The sequence below is a fragment of the Vicugna pacos genome, chromosome 26, assembly GCF_048564905.1.
Source record: "Vicugna pacos chromosome 26, VicPac4, whole genome shotgun sequence".
Lineage (NCBI taxonomy): Eukaryota > Metazoa > Chordata > Mammalia > Artiodactyla > Camelidae > Vicugna > Vicugna pacos.
The window spans coordinates 5,867,796-5,888,229 of record NC_133012.1 but is presented as its reverse complement, the minus strand read 5'-3'; the positions used below and the strand labels follow the sequence as shown (position 1 = coordinate 5,888,229).

Genomic DNA, 20,434 nt, shown 5'->3' with positions numbered 1-20,434 from the left:
TCATTTGTCTCAAGGTATTTTTTAATTTCAGCTTTGATTTCCTCATTGACCCGTTGGTTTTTTAATAGCATATTGTTTAATCTCCATGCTTTCCTTTTTTTCTCCTTGGTTTCTCTGTAGTACATTTCTAGTTTCATGGCATTGTGGTCAGTAAAGATGCTTGAGATTATTTCAATCTTCTTAAAATTGTTGAGGCTTCTTTTGTGCCCAAGTACATGATCAATCCTAGAAAATATTCCATGTGCACTTGAAAAGAATGTATATCCTATTTTGGGGGGGTATAATGCTCTGAAAATATCTACCAAGTCTAATTTTTCTATTGTATTATTTAATTTTCTGTTGCCTTATTTATTTTCTGTCTGGAAGATCTGTCTAGTGATGTTAATGCGAAGTTAAAATCTCCGACAATGATTGTATTCCCACCAGTATCCCCCTTTATCTCTGTTAGTAATTGTTTTATGTACTAAGGTGCTGCTAAATTTCATGATTCTTATATGACTTATCTCCCACTGTGAAGATGCTGATTTTCAGCCACACAAACGTAATCACTCATTTTCAGCTACAAACCTACACAACAGTATCAAAACAGTACCAACAATGTCGGTAATTATTAGTATGATTACTAAAAAGAATCCATTTTAGTGGCCGTAGGGGGAAGTGCATAGAGTATGTCCCAGTAGGGATGCTGGTCACATTACTGTGCTTTACAGTCACTTGAAATAGTTTCTCTTTGGGGGATTGTCCTGTCAATTTAATACTCAGTGTTTTTTGTTTTGTTTTGCTTTCTTTCAGGGATTTAAAAATATTTCATTATCTTTTGTAATTATGTAAAGTATTTATCATTGTTCTAAAGTCAACTGTACAAAACAGGGTATATTTAAAGGATATCTACCTTCAATCCCTGTCCAACCGTTTTGTTTTTTAACTTTTTATTGTAGAAATTTCCAAACATCTGTAAAAGAAGAGAGACTAGTATAATAAAACTCCCAGATATCCATCACTTATCTTTAGCAATTATCAAGTTGTTGTTAATCTTGTTTATTATACATCCAGTCACTTGCCACACTGTTAAGTATGGTAGTTTAAAAATATGTTTTAATATTTGTTTAGAGAAGTCTTGAGGGCAGGTTCTGATGGAGCTGATCTGCTCTCCTGGAAAAACAGATGACTGATAAAAGAAAGGGTAGTGAGAGCTGGAGGAATAAAGTGCTTTAGAAGGTAGAAGTTATGTGGTCCAGAGCTATGTGGAAGGATTGGCCTTTTAACAGGGCCAGAGACACTTCATTCTTGCTTTTTGGGAAGACAGTGACAGATATGGTACATTGTAGATTTAGTAAATAGGAAGATGGAGTTTCTGTCTGATTGCTGCTGCCTTTTTTTTTTTTAAGTGAAATACAAGATAAAGTTATCAGTTGAAAAATGAAGAGTAGCCTAAGAGGGTATGGAGATTTGAGGGGACAAAAAAAGGGAAACAGTTGTTCTGGAGAGTGAGATGCATGTCCAGAGGAAGTGTAGTGCAGTTCTCGGCAGTGCTGAGTGTCTGCTTGCATGAAACCAGAGAGCCTGTGTTTCCCTCGGCTTGTGCTTAGATGAAGCACACAAATGGAGTCAGTGGATAATGGGGTTTAAACTGGGTGAGGTGTTTGCAGGTTGAGTGCATCTGAGGGAAAGAGCGGCAGGGGATTCAGGTGTTGGGAAGCTGAGTAAGGAAGGAGTAAGGACACGAGTGGGTGGAAGAGGTAGTAGAAATGTGTGGGGTGCTTCCAAGAATCAGTAGGAAAGAACAGAAGCCAAGGAAGTTCTGGGGATTTGGGTGTTCACCACACTCAGCCAGAGTGAGTCAGCTTCCACTCCTGTCTTTTCACCTCTTTAATCAAGATTCAAATTCTTGGTAAAGAAAAATCAATTAGTCAGACACCACTTAAGGGCAAGGAAGGGAGGGCATTAATCAGGGGAATTTGCCTGACTGAGAAATTTGGTTGTTAGGATCTGACGTTTGCCCATAACATTTTCCTTGTAATCTGGCTAGTTTCTATATTGCTCTAGTTTTTGTGTTATGTAAGGGAGATGTTACATGCGCGGCTTGTATAATGTCATGTGGAATGATGGCATGCTTTGAAAACAAAGTATTATGAAACTGGTAAGTAGTGCAGTTAAGCTATGATGGTGATAATTAAATTCTCAGTGACGCATCTGCCAGTGAATTTCTTTCTGAGACCATATTTCAAGATTTGAAGATTCTGTTTAAGCTTAAAATTATACTTAAACTGTAAAGCTCAAAGCAAAATAACTCGGCTTATGGGTAACAAATGTATATATTAAAACAGCCTGAAGGGGTTTGAGTTGATCTGGTCTCTTATCAGAGTATATTGGCTTATTGCAAATGACTGCACTAACTTTTTGAGTTGGAATGAAAAGCTGTAAGGGTTAATGTCACAGGTGGATTTTCTCCTTGAAGGGGTAATGATTCTTCATCAGTTCCTAGTACTGAGTTAGCTGTGGACAGCCAGCAGAAAGCTTAGCTGTAACAGAAAGTAGAGGAATATGAAAAAACTAGGGGTGTGGCCAGGCAAAGAAGTTGAGTATTGAAGATGTATGCATTTGAAGTAAAGTTTAGTAGTAATATTTTCAAGTTCCAAAGTTGTTGAGGTAAGTAAATACTACTCTCCTTAACAAAGAACTGTAATTGTGTTGCACTAATTAAATTAGTAGTGATGGGGTTAGTGATGGGAGAGGGATAAAGGAATCCATTGTCTCTAGTTTTGCTAATTATCTTGACATAGTAGACGTATCATTGATATATCAGTTGTTTATCGTTGGTATAATGTGTAAGAATAGTTAATAATTGCTTTTTCTAGAACAAGTGATTTACCATATAATATATCTGCATCGATTTGAATAATCAGTGATTTTATAGTGGGGAGTCCCATTGCTTTTTTTTTTTTTTTTTTGGTACTTATACCTGCCTTTGTGAACTTTTCAGAATGATATAAGGATGTTAGTAAAAGTGACTCTGTTTTCCTTTTGTTCCTTAGGAGCAGCCACCTTATCCTGGCTACAATTCTAACTATTGGAATTCTGCGCGACCTCGGGCTCCTTACCCAAGTACATATTCTGTAAGACCAGAAATGCAAGGCCAGGTATGGTCTAAAATTGACAGACTTTCTGAATTTTTTATTAACTAATTGATTTATTTTCAGAACCTGTGGAAATTTCATACTAAGATGTGTGGGTTTTTGTTATTTAATGGACTCTGTACTTTTAAAAAAATTTTTATTGAAGGATAGTCAGTTTACATTGTTGTGTAATGGACTCTATCTTAATCATTTTAATGTTTTTAACTCAGAGATAAGGAAATATCTAGGAAAAGGTAGCTGGAGGAATAGATTATTTCTCAGGGCCTGGAAACAACAAATACAAAATGTACTTCTTTTTAAAAATAGGGCCTGTTTTTGGAGATACAGTTGACATATACCATTATGTTAGTTTCAGGTGTACAACATAATGATTCAGTGTTTGTATACATTGGGAATGATCTCCGGAAGAAGCCTAGTTAACATCTATTACCTTACATAATTATAAAGTTTTGATGTGTTGAGAACTTTAAAGATATACTCTCTTTGCAACTTTCAAATATGTAATACAGTATTTAATTATAGTTACCATGCTATACACCCCCATAATTTATTTTATAACTAGACACTTGTACTTTCTGACCACCTTCACCCCTTGGGGAGCACCCCCAACCCCCGCTCCACCTCTGGCAATCACCAGTCTGTTTTGTGTGTCTATGAGTTGACTTGTTTATTTTTTTGTTTTTTAGAGTCCACATATAAATGAGATCTTATGATATTTGTCTTTCGCTGTCTAACATGTCATAGAGGATAATACCCTCAGGGCCCATCCATGTTGTCCCGAATGGCAAGATTCCCTTCTCTTTTATGATTGAATAATGTTCCATTGTAAATATATACATCTATATGTATACACACACCACATTTTCTTTATCCATTCATCCACCGATGGACACTTAGCTTGTTTCCGTGTCTTGGCTATTGTAAACTTTGCTCCAGTGAACACAGTGGCACAGCTGTCTTTTCGAGTTAGTGTTTTGTTTCCTTCAAATATATTTCCAGAAATGGAATTGCCGGATCATATGGTCATTCTGTTTTTAATTTTTGAAGCATCTTCATACTGTTTTCCGTAGTATAGTGTCTGCACCAATTTACATTCCCATCAACAGTGCACAAGGGTTCCCTTTTCTCAACATCCTTATCAACACTTGTTATTTCTTGTCTTTTTGAGAATGATCATTCTAACAGGTGTGAGATGGTATCTCATTGTGGTTTTGATTTGCATTTCCCTAATGATTAGTGATGTTGAGCACCTTTTCTTGTACCTTTTGGCCCTCTGTACATCTTCTTTCGAAAGATGTCTATTCGGATCCTTTGCCCATTTTTTTAATCTGATTTTCTTTTTATGTTGAGTTGAATGAGTTTTTTTATATACTTTGGATATTAACCCCTTATCAGATCTATGATTTGCAATAGTTTTCTCGCATTCAGTAGGTTGACTTTCATTTTGTTGATGATTTCCTTTGCTCTGTAGAAGCTTTTTAGTTTGATGTAATCCCACTTAGTTATTTTTGCTTTTGTTGTCAAAAAACTTGACTTCTTATGACAAATATTAAATTATAAGTATTTCAAGCGTTCCAGAAGAGTACATAAAATATGTACATCTTTTTTTAATCTAGCACCTAGCTTTGTCAGTTTTTAAGTTTCAGAAATCTTTTAAAAAGTAAAATAAATACAATTGGAGCCCCATGTAACACTTCTTTCCATTTCGTGAAGTTTTATTTATTGTCTCACATGTGTTCTCATGTTTTTACTACTTGCATATGAATTTTATAGTTTTATTTAACATGTTTTTAAACTTGGTATGAGCGGTTTCATACTAGCTTTCTCCTGTAGCTACCTTTTTAAACTCAACATTGTTTTTCCCTTTTCTATTGTATAACGTATGAGACAAGAATTTCCCTCAGGTATGGAATAGGTGGGTTTGGGGATGTACATCTTTATTTAATATAGTCAAATTGTCATAATGGTTGCACCAATGAGGAAATGTTTAAACAGTTAGTCTCTGTGGGGGAGGGCATAGCTCATTGGTAGAGTGGATGCTTATCAAGCACAAGGTCCTGCGTCCAGTCCCCAGTAGCTCCCTTAAAAAATAAGTACATGAATAAACCTAATTACCTCTCCCCACAAAATCAATAAATAAGTAAACAAGGAAATAAATAAATCATTGCCACTTAAAATTTTTTTTAAGTTAGTTACCCATAATTTGGCCACCCTAATAAAGCAATAATTGTCTCATTTGCAGATTTCCTTCCATTTTTTTTCTATCCAGATATCATATTTCTATATGCAAATACTTTTTAAAAACATGATTGCAGTATATACCATTTTTAAAGCAGCTGCGTTTAAGCAGCTTTCAAAGAATTTGAATTTTAGATCCAAGTTAGAATTCTCTGTAGACTGATGTTCTCTGCAGAGTTAAAATTTCACATCACCATCAACTATATTAATGTAATTCTCCTGATAGAGTTCAAAGTCACATACTCTATTCAATTCTGTTCTAATTTACTTGTGATATGGAGGCTAAAGTAATGGAAATAAGTTTCTTTATGGGGTTGAATAATTAATTCATTAAAAAAAATTATGTTCCTTTTTTCTCATTAATTTGATGATAATATTAATCCTTTAAGATTGATTTTGAGCCAGAGGAATTTATTAAAGTTAGAGCAATGTTTGATTATTTACTTAGGGAAATATAAAAGCAATAGGTTTTTAAAGTAATGATCACATTGTGTATATGAACTTTAGGATAAAGTTGGTCAGAGATAGTGGAATGCAAAATAAACAAAAAGATCATGTTACTACTTACCACAAACTTCCATTTTATCTGTGTCACCTTCATTCCTGTGACTGAAACTGAGAAGCAAGCATTGTTACCGCTTCACGCTCCATGCTTGTGGTTTGGGCTTTAAAGCATACAATTCAGTTGTTTTTAGTGTAGTCACAGGGTTATGCAGCTATCATCACTGATTCTAGAATGTTTTCATCACCCCAAATAGAGCAGTGTACCTATCACCCCATTCCACCCTCTCCCCAGCCCCCTGGCAGCTTCTAATCTGTTTTTTTTTCTATGGATTTGCCTCTTTTGGACATTTCATTTTCACATGTGGATATCCACATTTTGGAATCGTATAATATGTGATATCTTGTGACAGACTTCTTTAACTTAGCATAATGTTCATGCACATTGTGGCATGTATCAATACTTCATTCCTTTCTGTGGCCAAATAATGTCCTCTTCTGTGGACATACCATTTAATTTTTATTTTTCCACGAGCTGTGTCGTGTAAAGTGGTATCTCCCTGTGGTTTTGATTTGCAGATCCCTGATGACTAATGATGTTGAGCATCTTCATGTGCTTATTAGCCATTCGTGTATCTTATTTGGAGAAATACATATTCAGATCCTCTGCCCATTTTCAAATTGGGGTATTTGTCTTTTTATTGTTGTTACAAGAGTTCTTTATAAATTCGACATACAAGTCTCTTATGAAATATATGATTTACAGGTATTTTCTCCCATTTTCTGGGTTGTCTTTTCACCCTTTTGATGCTATCCTTTGAAGCACAAATGTTTTGAGTTTTGATGTCTAATTTATCTGTGTTTCTATGTTGCTCCTGCTTTTGGTGTCAAATCTAAGAAACCATTGCTGAAGCCAAGGTCACAAAGCTATACTCCTGTGTTTTCTTCTAAGAGGTTTTTTCCCCCCTTCTTTTTTAACAATAGTTTTGTTTTTACATTGAGGTCTGTGATCCACTTTGAGTTAATTTTTGTATATGGTGTGAAGTAGGGTCCAAATTCATTTTTTTACTTGTGACTATCCAAGTATCTCAGCACCATCTGTTGAAAAGTCTACTGTTCTTTCCCCATTGAATTGTCTTGGGACCCTTGTTGAAAATCAGTTGACCATAAAGGTAAGAGTTTTTTTCTAGACTCATAATTCTGTTCCCTTGATCTCTGTGTCTGTCCTTGTGCCAGTGCTAAACTGTTCTGATTACCGTAGATTTACATTAAGTTTTGAAATTGGGAAGTGTGAGTCCTCCAGCTGCCTTCTTTTTCAAGATTGTTTTAGGTATTCTGGGTCCTTTACATTTTCATATGAATTTTAGCATCACCTTTGCAATTTCAGCACAAAAGGCAGGTGGGATTTTCACTTGGGTTGCATAAAGGTCAATTTGGGGAATGGCATACATTACTTTCACAGTTGATGAAGGAGGCAGACAAAACTCCTTACTTAAAGTCATGAGTCACAGTTTTTCTCAGCAATATTAATTTTTCTGATTCCATCAATTGTTCGTGTTGATAAAGATCGTTTTTAGGACATGACATTTTTCCCGCTTAGATAAAGGAATTTATTACATGTATCTATTACATGTATTTAAGAAAGATTGACTTTTAATTTAGTGCTGACTCTGGAAGCAACAGCAATAATGTGAGAGAGCTTTTTGATACAACATATAAATTACTGGATTCTGAACCCAAAGGTATCTAGACACATAACCGTGTGGGATTAGCACACGTATATTTTCTGGTGAAATATTACACGGGGATTACACATTTTTCTTCTGACCAAAACAGACTCCTGTAGTAGTGTGTAGATATGGCTGGTTTCCTTTTTTCAGAATTACATGGTTTCACTCATTTGTCTTTCTAGCTGCCACCTCATGATCATTCTTCTCTTTGGTAGGTTTTCTAAATCTTACACAGTCTTAATTCAGAAACAGCTCCAATAAACCAAGAATGCACAATTTCGTGCATTTTCCCCCTAAGAGTATGGAATTTACATTTGTTTCTTTAGAAGCTTTTAATGCTGTGAGGGCCCCTGAGCAAGTCCCCGCAGCTGGTTAGTGTGCTGTGCTCACGTGTGGCTTACATGCCAGGCAGGTGCTGGGGGCAGTCTTCAGAATGCAGCTTTCCTCGTTTTCCAGAGCTTCGTTCTTTTCCAGAGCTTCGTTCGTCAGCTTGTAGTCAGGGTGGTCAGGGAGCGGGTAGGGAGGTTCAGGGGGCAGGTGTGGGCAAGCAGTGCACCAGCTCGAACAGGCCCTGTGTCCCTGGAGGGAGGGGATGCTCATTAGACTGCTGATGAAATTCCTCAGCTGCTTTCTGAGTTCTTTAAACTAAGGTTGCTTCTTATTTGCTCTTAACTCCTCCATTTGCATCAAGGACTATCTTCTGAAGCCCCAGAAGTATTTTCTTTCTCTTGGCCTCTGTGTCAGGCTCTGAAACTCAGCCAGGAACTCCTTTATTTTCTTTGCTGTGCTGCCAAGCTGCTGTTCAGAAGACTTTAAAACCTTGCAACATTCTGAACTACGAACACTAGCTCATCCTTAGTCACTGTCTGTAGCAACTGCAAAGCTAATAATACATATTCTTTTGACTCCACGATCGTTTGTAAACACGCAGGTTGTAGCTCTGATCTGTGGACCCAGTGGGTACTTGGGAAAAGTATGATGAGCAGGCAGGTTTTCTGGTAAATACTGTGATTTTTTTTGGTTTATTTAAAATCCTCTCACTGATCATTAAGGTAACTTGCTTTTCTAAAGCTCCCTGCCACCAGTATTTCCTGAAGAGTGAAACATGGATGTTTTCACATTGATTTTTCGGGTAAAGAAGACCATCTCTTGGCTTCTGGGAGATTACACGACAAAACATTGAGTGTCTGCCAATAGAAATGCTCTAACAAAGGAAACTAAAGTCCTTTTTACATTTTGAATTGAGAGTTCATGATACAAAAAGACGTTGGTCAGAACCTGTAACACCTTTTCATTTAATTTAAAGGGGAACTTGGTTATAAAATACAGCTGATTAAGTACTGTGGTTAGGAGTTCCTAGGGGACAAAAATTGAGATAGTTCTGTAAGTAGAGATACTGCATGAGGAAGCAGCCAGTGAGTGACAATAGATGTGGCAATTCTGAAAACGAGGATTAGTAGAAACTCAAGTTGATGCTGACTGCTGCTAATTATGAAGTCTTGGAGTACTTTTGTGGTGAATAGATAGGCACACCAGGAGGAATTATGGTGTTGCTAGAGGAAATCTTTTTTTCCCCCTGCTTGGATTGGATCTGTTTGCTGATTGATATTCATATACCAAGTGGAAGGGGAATCCATTAAACAGTGTGTCACTTTCTGGGTGAGAGACTGGACCACTTTTCTCTTCTTTGGATTCTACATCAGCACAACAGTCCATCAACTGTAAAGCCAACTTTTGGAAGAAGTATTTCCTCCTGGCTAATCTTTAGCTTGCAGTGAGACGCCATATGGTGTGATGTTATTTTGACTTTGGAATGCTAAGTCATATCGGCATTTACATCTAGAACAAGAACAGCTCTTGGAATTGTTTTGAATTTTAAGAGCTCCAGTCTCTTGATTTCTTCTGGAATCCAGAATGAGACTTTTACAGAAATTCAGTGCCCGTCAAAGACTTTATTTAGTTCTTCTTGTAGTTGCTCAGTTTCAGATTTCATGTGTTGCCATACCAGTTGACAAGTTGCAGATCGCAACTCGCTGTCCTTAGACATGTTTCTCTTCATGAAAATAGTCTACTTGGCCTTAGATGAAGTAGCGAGCGGCCCACCAGTTTCTAGACATACTTGGAATTTCATGACATTTAAAATTTTTTTTTACTGTAGAAAGTAATACAACTTTATTATTAAACATCCAGGAATAAAGAAAAGGGAGAAAAAACACTCAACTTCTGTCATCCTAATATATCTATATTTTGGTAAATTTGGTTTCAGCCTTTTCCCTATCATGTTTACATAGTGTTAAGCTTATGGTACATACACTTTTTTGTGTGACTTTTCACTTATATGTACTTTCCATGCTATAGGGTGAAAAAACAAGAACTCTTTTTTTTTAATATTAAAGAAATTTTTAAACACTCCAAAGTAATGAGAATAGCACAGTAATCTCTCATGGCCCCATCTCTCAGCTTCAACTAGTGTCAATCAAGGCCATAACGTTTCATCTATATCCTTGGAGTATTTTGAAGCAAATTCCAGCCATCATTACTATTTCACTGGTAAATACTTATGTATCTTGAAGATATAAGGAAGTCTTAAAAACAGTACTGCAGTGCCATTATTAAAACTCAAAGATAAACTAAAAGTAATACTTTAATATCATTAAATGTCTGGTTAATTCTAACAGTGAATTTTTTTAAGACAGAATAAACTTCCCTCAGTGAATAGTCCATAATCTACCTAATCATTCCATCAGTACAGGACATTTAGGTTGTTTACAAATCTGTGTGATTGCAAATAATGGTGTGATGAACAAAAACAACTTTTTCTCGGTTGAATCATTTCCTTAGGAAGGATTTCTAGAAGTTGAATAACGGTACAAAAAGTCACATGATGTTTTCTTATCGAGTCTTCAACTGTGTATGTTGCATAAGGGATTGTTTACGGACAGCAGCCTGTGGGCAGAAGACTTTATCAGCCTTGCAGTGGCTTTGACAAAGGGTGTTCCTTGTCCTTCTGCTCAGGGACGCCTTGCTGGGTCCTCCCTTGCACCTGTCCCTGCAGGAATTCTTTGGTGGGAGTAGCCTGTCTTCTATCTTCTTGCCATAAAGGTATGGCTGAGAATTTAAATTATTTCCCACAGAATTATGCCCTCCCTCCCACTTTGATCTGTCCCTCTATTTGATGTGTTAGATCAGGAATCAAATTTGAATATCATCTTCTTCAGTCATTAACAGCTTTAGAAAGCAGATTTCTTTTTTAATTGAGGTATAATTGACATATGACATTAGTTTCAGAGTATACATGTAATGATTCAGTATCTGTGTACATTGTGACATGATCACCACAGTAAGTCTAGTTAATATCACAGGGCTCTTTTCTTATTCTTCTACCTAAAATAAGATGGATTATCTAGTCTTAGAAGGATGAGTACTAGAGAAATTGATTCTATGTTTTTACCATTTTAAAAAGGTAAAGTACAAATTAATACATTAAGGTAGTCATTTAGAGTTTAGCTTTAATCTTGTTTAGATTACTGAACTGAGGGTTCTAGGTGGAAAGGTGATTTAAAACTGCAGTAAGCAATATATGAGGAATTTGTCTCTGTCTGCTGTTATTATCTGGGAAGCAGAGTGGGATGGTGCACAGAACTTGGGCTTGGGGTCAGATCTGGGTTCGCTTCCTGACCTTGGCATCATAATACTAACAACAGTATTATAAATAATTCCCAATTATTGAGCATACTATGTGCCAGACACTGTACTAAGCATTGTATATCTCTCGTCTCACTTAATTTTACAATAACCCTGCAAGATAAGTTCATGGTCTCCATTTTCCTGCTGGAGAAACTAAAGCTCAGGGAGGGTAAACGCAAAGCCTGTGGCAGGGCTGGGTCCGTCTCTGTGGTCTTTTCTTCTTACTGTTCTGTCATGCTTATGTGTTTCTTTCTCTAGCCCTTCTCCCAAGTTTCCCAAAATTCTCGCCTCTGGTTTGTGGGACAGGTTCCCTGCTGTCGGGGGTAACTGCTAGGTGCACTGATGGAAGTGGTGGAGAAGCGCTGCTCTGAGGCCGTCACTTCGTCGTGCATCACAATATACCCTCCCTCTGTTATGACATAGACTGTGCAGTGGTGGTCTGAGCTTAGTGTATGTGTATGATTATAATACATGAAAGAACACCTCAAAGATTGATATTTTCACTAGTTACTGGTCTCCTTTCTTCCCAAAGTTTTCAAAGTTGGGTATTAAGTCAGGGTGTTTCAGCTCTTCCACTCATTCATCCTTTTTCCCCTCAACTTTGCTTTTTTAGAATTTGAATTCTTATACAAACGGAGCATATGGCCCGCCATACCCCCCTGGCCCCGGGACAAATACCGCCTCATACTCGGGGGCTTATTACACACCTGGGTATGCTCAGACCAGTTACTCCACAGAGGTTCCAAGCACTTACCGTTCACCTGGCAACAGCCCAGCCCCAGTCTCTCGTTGGATGTACCCCCAGCAGGACTGCCAGACTGAAGCACCCCCTCTTAGGGGGCAGGTTCCCGGATATCCTGCTTCACAGGTGAGCTTTTTTCTGCTGTGTTTTTGTTTTTGAATATTAATGAATGGTACTGGATTTATTTCTCTGTTCACTTCAGGAGGTCAGGTTTTTATTTTTTAACATTCTGTGAATGATATCATGTTTATTTTTCTTTTCTTCAAGGGAAGTTCGAATATATCTTTATTTGTGCTTCCTTGTAGCATATTGATCCATTTATTTACAGTATCTTTGGGACAGACTTATGTTATGCTTCAGCCATTGAAGTGTAGGCCCTGTTCCTTCTGAACTTGATTGTCACTAACTCTGCCCCTGGTATCCTTGGAACCAGGCTGTTTTAGGCTTGGAGAAATTATTGCAACAGATTAGAGATGCTACAGTTTAGCCCAGTGGTAGCTAAAATATACCATTACGCATCTCATGTTTATACTGGAATCTTGTCGTTACTTCTTCAAGTGTGTTTTAGCAATGACCAGCAAATTTCCTTCCTCTCAATCCAGAACCCTGGAATGAGCATTCCCCATTATCCTTATGGGGATGGTAACCGTAGTGTTCCACAACCAGGACCGACTGTACGACCTCAGGAGGACTCATGGGCTCCTCCCGGTACTTACGGAATGGGCACCCGTTACCCCTGGCCTTCAGCTGCGCCCTCAGCGCCACCTGGGAACCTCTACCTGAGCGAGAGCACTTCATCGTGGCCCAGCAGTGGCTCTCCTCAGCCCCCTCCGTCCCCGCCACCCCCGCTGCCCAAGGTAGGGGGCCTTCTAAACGTTGTTCTTCTGATGTTTGGAAAATTAAGACAGCACAACATGGAACTTCTTTGCATTGGTTTGTGTTAAATGGGGACCAATCGCAAAAAGTTGGTGGCTACTGCCTATAGCTTTACCCATCCTGGTTCCCCCCCACCATTTTTTTTAATAGATTTTTTTTTTTACAGCAGTTTTAGGGTCACATCTTTTTTATGAAAGATGGAAAAATGCTGATTTACTGCTTGTTGTAATACTAGCTGAATGTTAAACAAAATCAAAAATTGGATTTTATTACCTCAGTCTCCGGACAGAAGACAAAACCAATGTGAAATTGCATGGTTTAATTAAACCATAGACTTGAACATCATTTGCTTGTCGCTAAGTTCCTTTTCAAGATTCGTCTTAAGGTTTTATCTCTTTAGGGGAGAAACTATCTAATTCCTATTTTTTAAGTTGCTAGACAGATTGCGAGGTGGCCCTGAGGATGACCTGCCTGAGGGTAGATGCCAGCCTTTCTTCTCAGGAATTCTCTGCCTTTCGTCTTTTTTTTCCTCTTTTTTTAATAGAATAAAAAGGAGTTTATCAGGGTACCCAGCCATAGACAGCAGCGGGCCACACAGATGAGAGGTGTTGTGTGAGCTGCCTTTTATCTTTTTAGGGCTGTGTTTTTCTCAGATAATTAAAGAGGGCTGTCCAGTTTCATTGGTGGGGAATCTTTCCACGTACCTTCCTAGTAAGGTGAAAGATGGGGGCTAACACATCTGATGTTGATGGATTCCTGTTAAAACTGCTTTCCCCCCTTCTTTGCCCCCCACTCAAGGACTCCTCGTATCCCTATAGCCAATCAGATCAAGGCATGAACCGGCACAGCTTTCCTTGCGGGGTCCATCAGTACGAGTCCTCGGGAACAGCGAACAGTGACAACTCAGAACTCCTGGATTCCCAGGTCCAGTACAGCGCTGCACCTCAGCTGTATGGTAGCGCCTCCAGCGAACATCCCAGCAGTCAAGATCAAAGCAATAATCTTCCTGAAGAGTGTTTATCTTCAGATGAGGGGACTCCCCCAAGTATTAAAAAAATCATACATGTGCTGGAGAAGGTCCAGTATCTTGAGCAAGAAGTGGAAGAGTTCGTAGGAAAAAAGACAGACAAAGCATACTGGCTTCTAGAAGAAATGCTAACCAAGGAACTTTTGGAACTGGATTCAGTTGAAACTGGGGGCCAGGACTCTGTCCGGCAGGCCAGGAAAGAGGCTGTTTGCAAAATCCAGGCTATACTGGAAAAATTGGAAAAAAAGGGATTATGAAAGGATTTAGAACAAAGGGGAAGCCTGTTACTAACTTGACCAAAGAACTCTTGATTTTGGTTAATTACCCTCTTACTGCAATGCCTGTTGACAACAAGAAGCAATACATTCCAACTTCCCTTTGATTTAAAACTTGAAAAACTGGTAAAGGACTTGGAAGAACATTTTGGTTATGAGTTGTTTAGAATTTTCAGACCAATGAATGTAATAGGAAGCTGTGGAGTTACTGATTTTGTCAGGTAGGCGTACCCTTTAGAAATGTATGCGTATCAGCAAGCTGCTTCTTACCAGCAGGAGGGAAATACACTTCATGTAACAGGCTCACCAGAAACCTACCAGATAAGACTGGATATTATCTGAGACTAACAGGCTGTTTTTTTAAACATCTGGATTACTCTGTCGCATTTTTGTACGTTGTGACTGCTTTCAACGTATACTTCATGTGTAAATTATAGCTTGGACTCCAGCCTTCTTGGACCTTTGTTTTGTTTTGTTTTGTTTTGTTTTGTTTTGTTTTGTTTTGTTTTGTTATTTGCAGTTCAGAAGTATAGTATTATTCTCTACTTCTTGGTACATTTTGTAGTAATATGTGAATATAATTATTCAAGAAACTATATTGGCAGTAGGCAATTCTGGATGAATTTGTATCTTTTCACCACTTGAATATAATGCAGTGTGTAGTGAGTTCCCAAGGAAGATTGTCTCCTTTTTGGTACAGATCGTTAGGTTAGAGTTTTACCACGTCTGCTTTTTATGTGAATATTGGAAGGTTAATTTGGAAAAGGCATGGGCACAGGAATGAAAATGTGGCCATTTTCTTTTTTGCTTCTTAAATTGTATTTGGGTAAAGATTCATTTAACCTCCCCCCTCTCCCAATTATCTTTTCATTACTGCTGCTTCCATACTGAGCAATATGATAAACACAGATGAAAAATAAAATGCCACAGTGAGTAGAAATCATAACCACAAAAGTAATAAACATGACCATTTGGGAATGCTGTTCCTCCATCTGAAATATTAGCTTCACCATCAGGACTCCTATGAGCAGATTTCAGCTCAGTTTATAGCAGAAACAGTGAGGGTAGAAGAGGGTTCATGCTCAGGGAATGAATCAGCCATAGCTAGATGGGAAATTATTGTGTTCTGTTAAAGGAAGATTTTTTAATCTTTATTTCTCTAGAATAAGTTGCATGGACAGTATTGCTTGTTTTATAAAAAAGATGTTTACCACCACTAGTAATAGTCACTTTAGAGCCAGACTGAAGGAAGGATGCTGAAAGGGTCTTAGCTGGATTTGCGTGGGCAGCCCTGTGCTATCACATAGAAGAGAGGTACATAACGTTTTACATCTGAAGTGAGTCCCAGTATACAGTATCTGTTATTGGGAAAGCCACTATTTCTTAATAAGATATCCAAATGACCATTTTCTTTCTTGACTGCCAAGCCTATTAATAAGATAATAAATCTATCAGCCATCTCCTCTCCTCACCAATGCAAACATATTATGTGATAAGAAGAAATAGAGTATGAATATTGGCCAGGTCTTATGTGTTGGTATGAGTGATTTTATGAGATAATAGGGTGACAATTTTATTCTAGGATTTTTAGTTTTTGGCCTACTATAGGAATGTTAAAAAAAAAAGGCTTTTCTATGAAAATTTCAAAGTTTATCTGAAAATTTAGAAGGGGAAGAATCTCAGAGCTAAGTTAATATTAAAACCAGTGAGACAGTGAGATAATTCAGGAGAGAACGCTACTCTTTAACTGAGTGCCCAAGGTACCAATTTCCCCGAAGTCTTGATTTATATAAAATCGTACATTATACACATATATACATATACATGTGTGAATGTTAACAGTTTTTTTTTAAACTTTGGGGTAATTTTAGACCTGAAGAGTTGTAAAAACAGCTTCTGTATACTCTCACCGTCTCCTTTTGTTACCGTCTTACATAACTATAGAACATTTGTCAAATTAAGAAATTAGCCTTGATATACTACTATTAGCTAAAGTAGAGAATTTTGAAAGTAGAGATTTTCTTAGTCTTTTCACTAATGTCCTTTCACTGTTTCAGGATCCAGTTCAGGATCCTGCCTTGGATTTAGCTGCCATGTCGTCATAGTGGCCTCCAATCTGTGACAGTTTAGCATGACAGCTGATGCGGTAATGTACTTCTGGTGTTGTTAACCTTAACCGCCGCTAGGATTCCCTGCTGTAAACTTACTGTGTTTCCCTTTGTAGTGACTAAATACTTGCTGGAGATGTTTGAGCTATGCAAATGTCTTGTTTCTGCTGAAACCTTGCCTCACTCGTTTTCACATCCACTGGCAGACCTTGCTCATGGCAGCTACGGCTGTGGTGTTCCAGCGGTGACTTCCTGTTTCTCTCATTCCCTCTACCTTCATTAACTGGAATTCTTCTGTAAGGAAAGGCTATTGCTTCTGGATTTACATTTTTTAATTATAATAAGATATTCAGGATAAGCACAAACTTAGAGTTGCAAACCATGATAGAATGATTCCAAATGCCAGTCTCAAAGAAAGGAAAATTCAATGGGGAACCTGTTCCAGAAAATATAGTGAACTTCAGAAGGAAAATAGTACTTATGTTTTGTGGATTTGGTTTTTTTTTGACTTAGTATTGACTCCAGGCTAAATTCAAATTTTTCTTGGTATTTCACATCTGGACTTTAAAAAGTGTCTAAATTTATATCACTTGGGGGATAATTTTTGTCAAAATCTTGAGTGAAGTTATCCAGACCTAGCATGTTAAACACAGCTATGTCTTCTTTATAATAAGCCACTATTATTCCAAACATAAATGCCAGTACAAATAGACAAATAGACCCTAAGGAAGTATTCGTGGGGTGAGCTATGCTGGTCTCCACATGGTTGGTGGGGAATTCTTTTAAATGCTTTGACGAATAGGGTTCTGAAAATAGGTTTTTAGTTGGTTAATGTAATACTGTTAGAGATAGGCAGATTTTTTTTTTTAAGTTGAAGAATATATTAAATTGACATAAAAAAGGTTTTTTGGAGGATGGATAGTTGAGACTGGAGTTTTTCATCTTTTTTATTTTTAAGAAAGTTATGAATTTAAAGACTCAATTTTATGGAAGTTAGGTGTTTATAAAGAGTCAATTCTGCACGAAGGAGTTCATGCTTCTGCTCCCACTCCCATTTTTCCTTCTACAAAAGTAACCGTCATCAATTGTTTTTTAGAAAAATTATCTCCATATTTTTTAATAGCACAATTGTATTGCTTCTTCTTGGTTTATCAATTTTAGGGCATTTCTACTGATTTTCTATTACAGAGGATGAAGGTTAGGTCTCTCTCTTTCTTGGTCTCTACCTTACACACATCTCAGTCCTCATCCCTCCAACTTCTCAGTCCAGTTACACAGTAATTCTGTTGTACTTTCTTATGACTGTGTAGACGCTGACCAGAGCTCAGTCATGTAGTAAACTGTGGTTGCTTTTCCTCCTCTGAACAACCCCTTGTTTTCCCTGGAAGAATCATTTGTCTGATTTGTTTTGTTTGCTTATGTACTTACGACTAATTTGACCTCAACTCCTCTATCATTTGTCTAAGTCTTCTCTTAAGATGCCCAGACATATTTGATCAACTTCAGACTCTCGAGGAAGTCTACCCCGGAGCCTTCTGACTGGAGAGGAGTGCCCTTTCATTCTGGGGCCTTCTGCTCGTCCTGGGGGTCCTCTCCACCTCTTCTGTTAATTTCCTTTTTTCTGTAGCCTGCGTCTTTCTCTTTCTTAGTTTATTCCCTCATTTTGGTAGCGTGTTTTCTCCAGCAACTCCCTGAAAAAGGGTGCATAGGAAATAATTTTTTTACATCCTGGATATTGGAAAATGTGTTTTCATGATCCTTTGTTTAAAACTTGGCTTTTCTCTTTGGAAGCCTTTAAGATATTTTTGTCCCCTCTGTTCTGAAATTTCCCAACAGTCTGGTGTTGGTGTGGGTCTGTTTTTGTCCATTTTGCTTGGCACGTTTCATCCTGGAACCTCCTGCTCTTACGTCCTATAACAGCTTCTTGTTCCTTGTTCGTTTCCCCCTCTGCTGCCCTAATTATCTCTGTGACATCTTCTTGGCATTGCTGCTGTTTCTGTTACAGAACCCTTAGCCTCATCAACTTTTCTTTTCTCTTTTTATTTTTTGCCTTTTTGCCGTACTTTGTGGGAGATTTACTCACTTTATCTTCCACCTCTTTTTGAGTTTTACATTTCTTCTATTATATTTTTAATTTCTATCTAATTTTTAATTTTTTGCTCTCTGTGTTCTCTGTGGGATTCTGCTCTTGCTTGTGATTGTAGCATTTTATATCTCTGAGGATAGTAATAATTTCTTGGTATTTTCTTCCTGCACAATGCATTTTCTCTGAAGTTGCTTTTTTTCTTTCTTGTTTGATCTCCATCTTTATCATGTGAGAGATATTTTTCAGATATCTGTTAGTTCTTGGTTGTGTTTTTTTACAGTGTTACTGTACTGGAGACCCAAAATTGTTTCTAGAAAATGCTTCCTGACTATTCTGTTTAATTTTCTTTTTTATCATAATCTATCTTGAAGGAGATACTATTTTAAGTCTGGGATTGGGAAGGGAGGGTTATCTGGGTACTTTTCACTCCTTTGTGAAAATTGCGTGGCTTTTCTCACCAGGACTGGTGGGCAGTAGCACATTTGTTGTAATAAAAAGTGAGGCAGAGGAGAGGCCAGCTGCTGAGAGGGAGGATTTAGGGGTTTCTGAGATCAGGGCATGTTTTCTCTTAGCCAACCCTTAAATGTTCTTTTATTTTGCAAATCATAACTTTATCTTGCTAAGCAAATGCCAAGAGCAGTATTGCCAGGTAAAATACAGGACTCTCAGTTACATTGGAATTTCAGAGAAACAACAAATCATCTTTTAGTACCAGTGTGTTCCAAATGTGTTCCAGTGTGTTCCATTGCATGGGATATAATGATACTAAAAATGATTGTTTTTCTGAAATTCAAAATAACTGGGAGTACAGTCATCTGTCAGTATCTGTGGGGGATTGGTTCCAGGATCCCCCCACCCCTTGGAGATACCAAAATCTATGGATGTTCAAGTCCCTTACATAAAATGGTGTATTTGCATATAACCTCTGCACATCCTTCTGTATACTTTAAGTCATCTCTAGATTAGTTGTAATACCTAATACAATGTAAATACTATGTAAATAGTTGTACATACAATGTAAATACTATGTATATAGTTGCCGGGTGTGTGGCAAATTCAAGTTTTGCTTTTTGGAACTTTCTGGAGGTTCCCCCCCCCAAATATTGTCAATCCATGATTGGTTGAATCTGTGGATGTGAAATCCACAGATAGGAGTGCCAACTATATTGTATTTTTTAAATTAAAGGTTTTATTTTGAGATAATTGTAAATTCACATGCAGTTTCCTGAAATAATGCAGAATTGTCCTGTACCCTTTACCCAGTTTCCCCCAATGGTAACATCTTGCAAAACTTTACTGTGCTGTCACCACCAGAATATTGACATTGATGCGATCAAGATACAGAGCAATTCCATCTACCACAGCTGTTCCTCCTGTTGACCTTTCACAGCCACGCCTGCTCCTCCTTCCCCACTGCACCAAACCCTTGGCAACCACTAATCTGTTCTCCATTTCTAAATTTTGTCGTTTTGAGAATGTTTTGTAAGTGGAATTGTACAGTATACAGCCTTAGAGATTGTTTTGTTTTTTTTTCACTTAGCATAATTCTCTTGACACTCATCCAAGTTGTTTCCTGTATCAGTAGTTCCTTTTTATTGCTAAGTAGTGGTCTGTGATATGGACGTACTGCAGTGTGTTCAGCCATTCCCCTGCTGACAGACATCTGGGTTGTTTCTAATTTGGGGCTGTTATGAATAAAGCTGCTATTATGTACATTCATGTACAGGTTTTTGTGTGGATATGGTTTTCATTTCTTTGGGATAAATGCCCAGGAGTGCAGTTCTGGGTCATATGATACTTGCATGTTTAATTTTTTTTAGGAAACTACCAAACTTTTCTAGAGTAGCCGTGCCATTTTACATTCCCACCAGCAGTGTATGAGTTTCTCTGCATCCTTGCCAGTATTTGGTGTTGTCCCTGTTTTTTTTATTTTAAGCATTCTGACAGGTGTGTGGTGGTATCTCATTGTGCTTGAATTTGCATTTCCTTAATGGGTAATAATGTTGAACATATTTTCATGTGCTTAT

The 20,434-nt window shown here is 37.7% G+C and overlaps 1 protein-coding gene and 1 pseudogene across 1 annotated transcript in view; one reads left to right on the top strand and one right to left on the bottom strand.

The window, feature by feature from the left end:
• BAG4 (BAG cochaperone 4) overlaps positions 1-20,130 on the top strand; it is a 33,710-nt gene extending 13,580 nt beyond the window's left edge. The window contains exons 2-5 of the mRNA XM_006201126.4: positions 3,036-3,140; positions 11,907-12,161; positions 12,638-12,892; positions 13,710-20,130. Coding sequence (XP_006201188.1) covers positions 3,036-3,140; positions 11,907-12,161; positions 12,638-12,892; positions 13,710-14,195 — 1,101 coding nt within the window. The 3' untranslated portion in view covers positions 14,196-20,130. The remainder of the gene's footprint in view (positions 1-3,035; positions 3,141-11,906; positions 12,162-12,637; positions 12,893-13,709) is intronic.
• LOC140689387 (origin recognition complex subunit 3 pseudogene) lies at positions 8,202-9,614 on the bottom strand (annotated as a pseudogene).
• Positions 20,131-20,434: the final 304 nt, after the last annotated feature.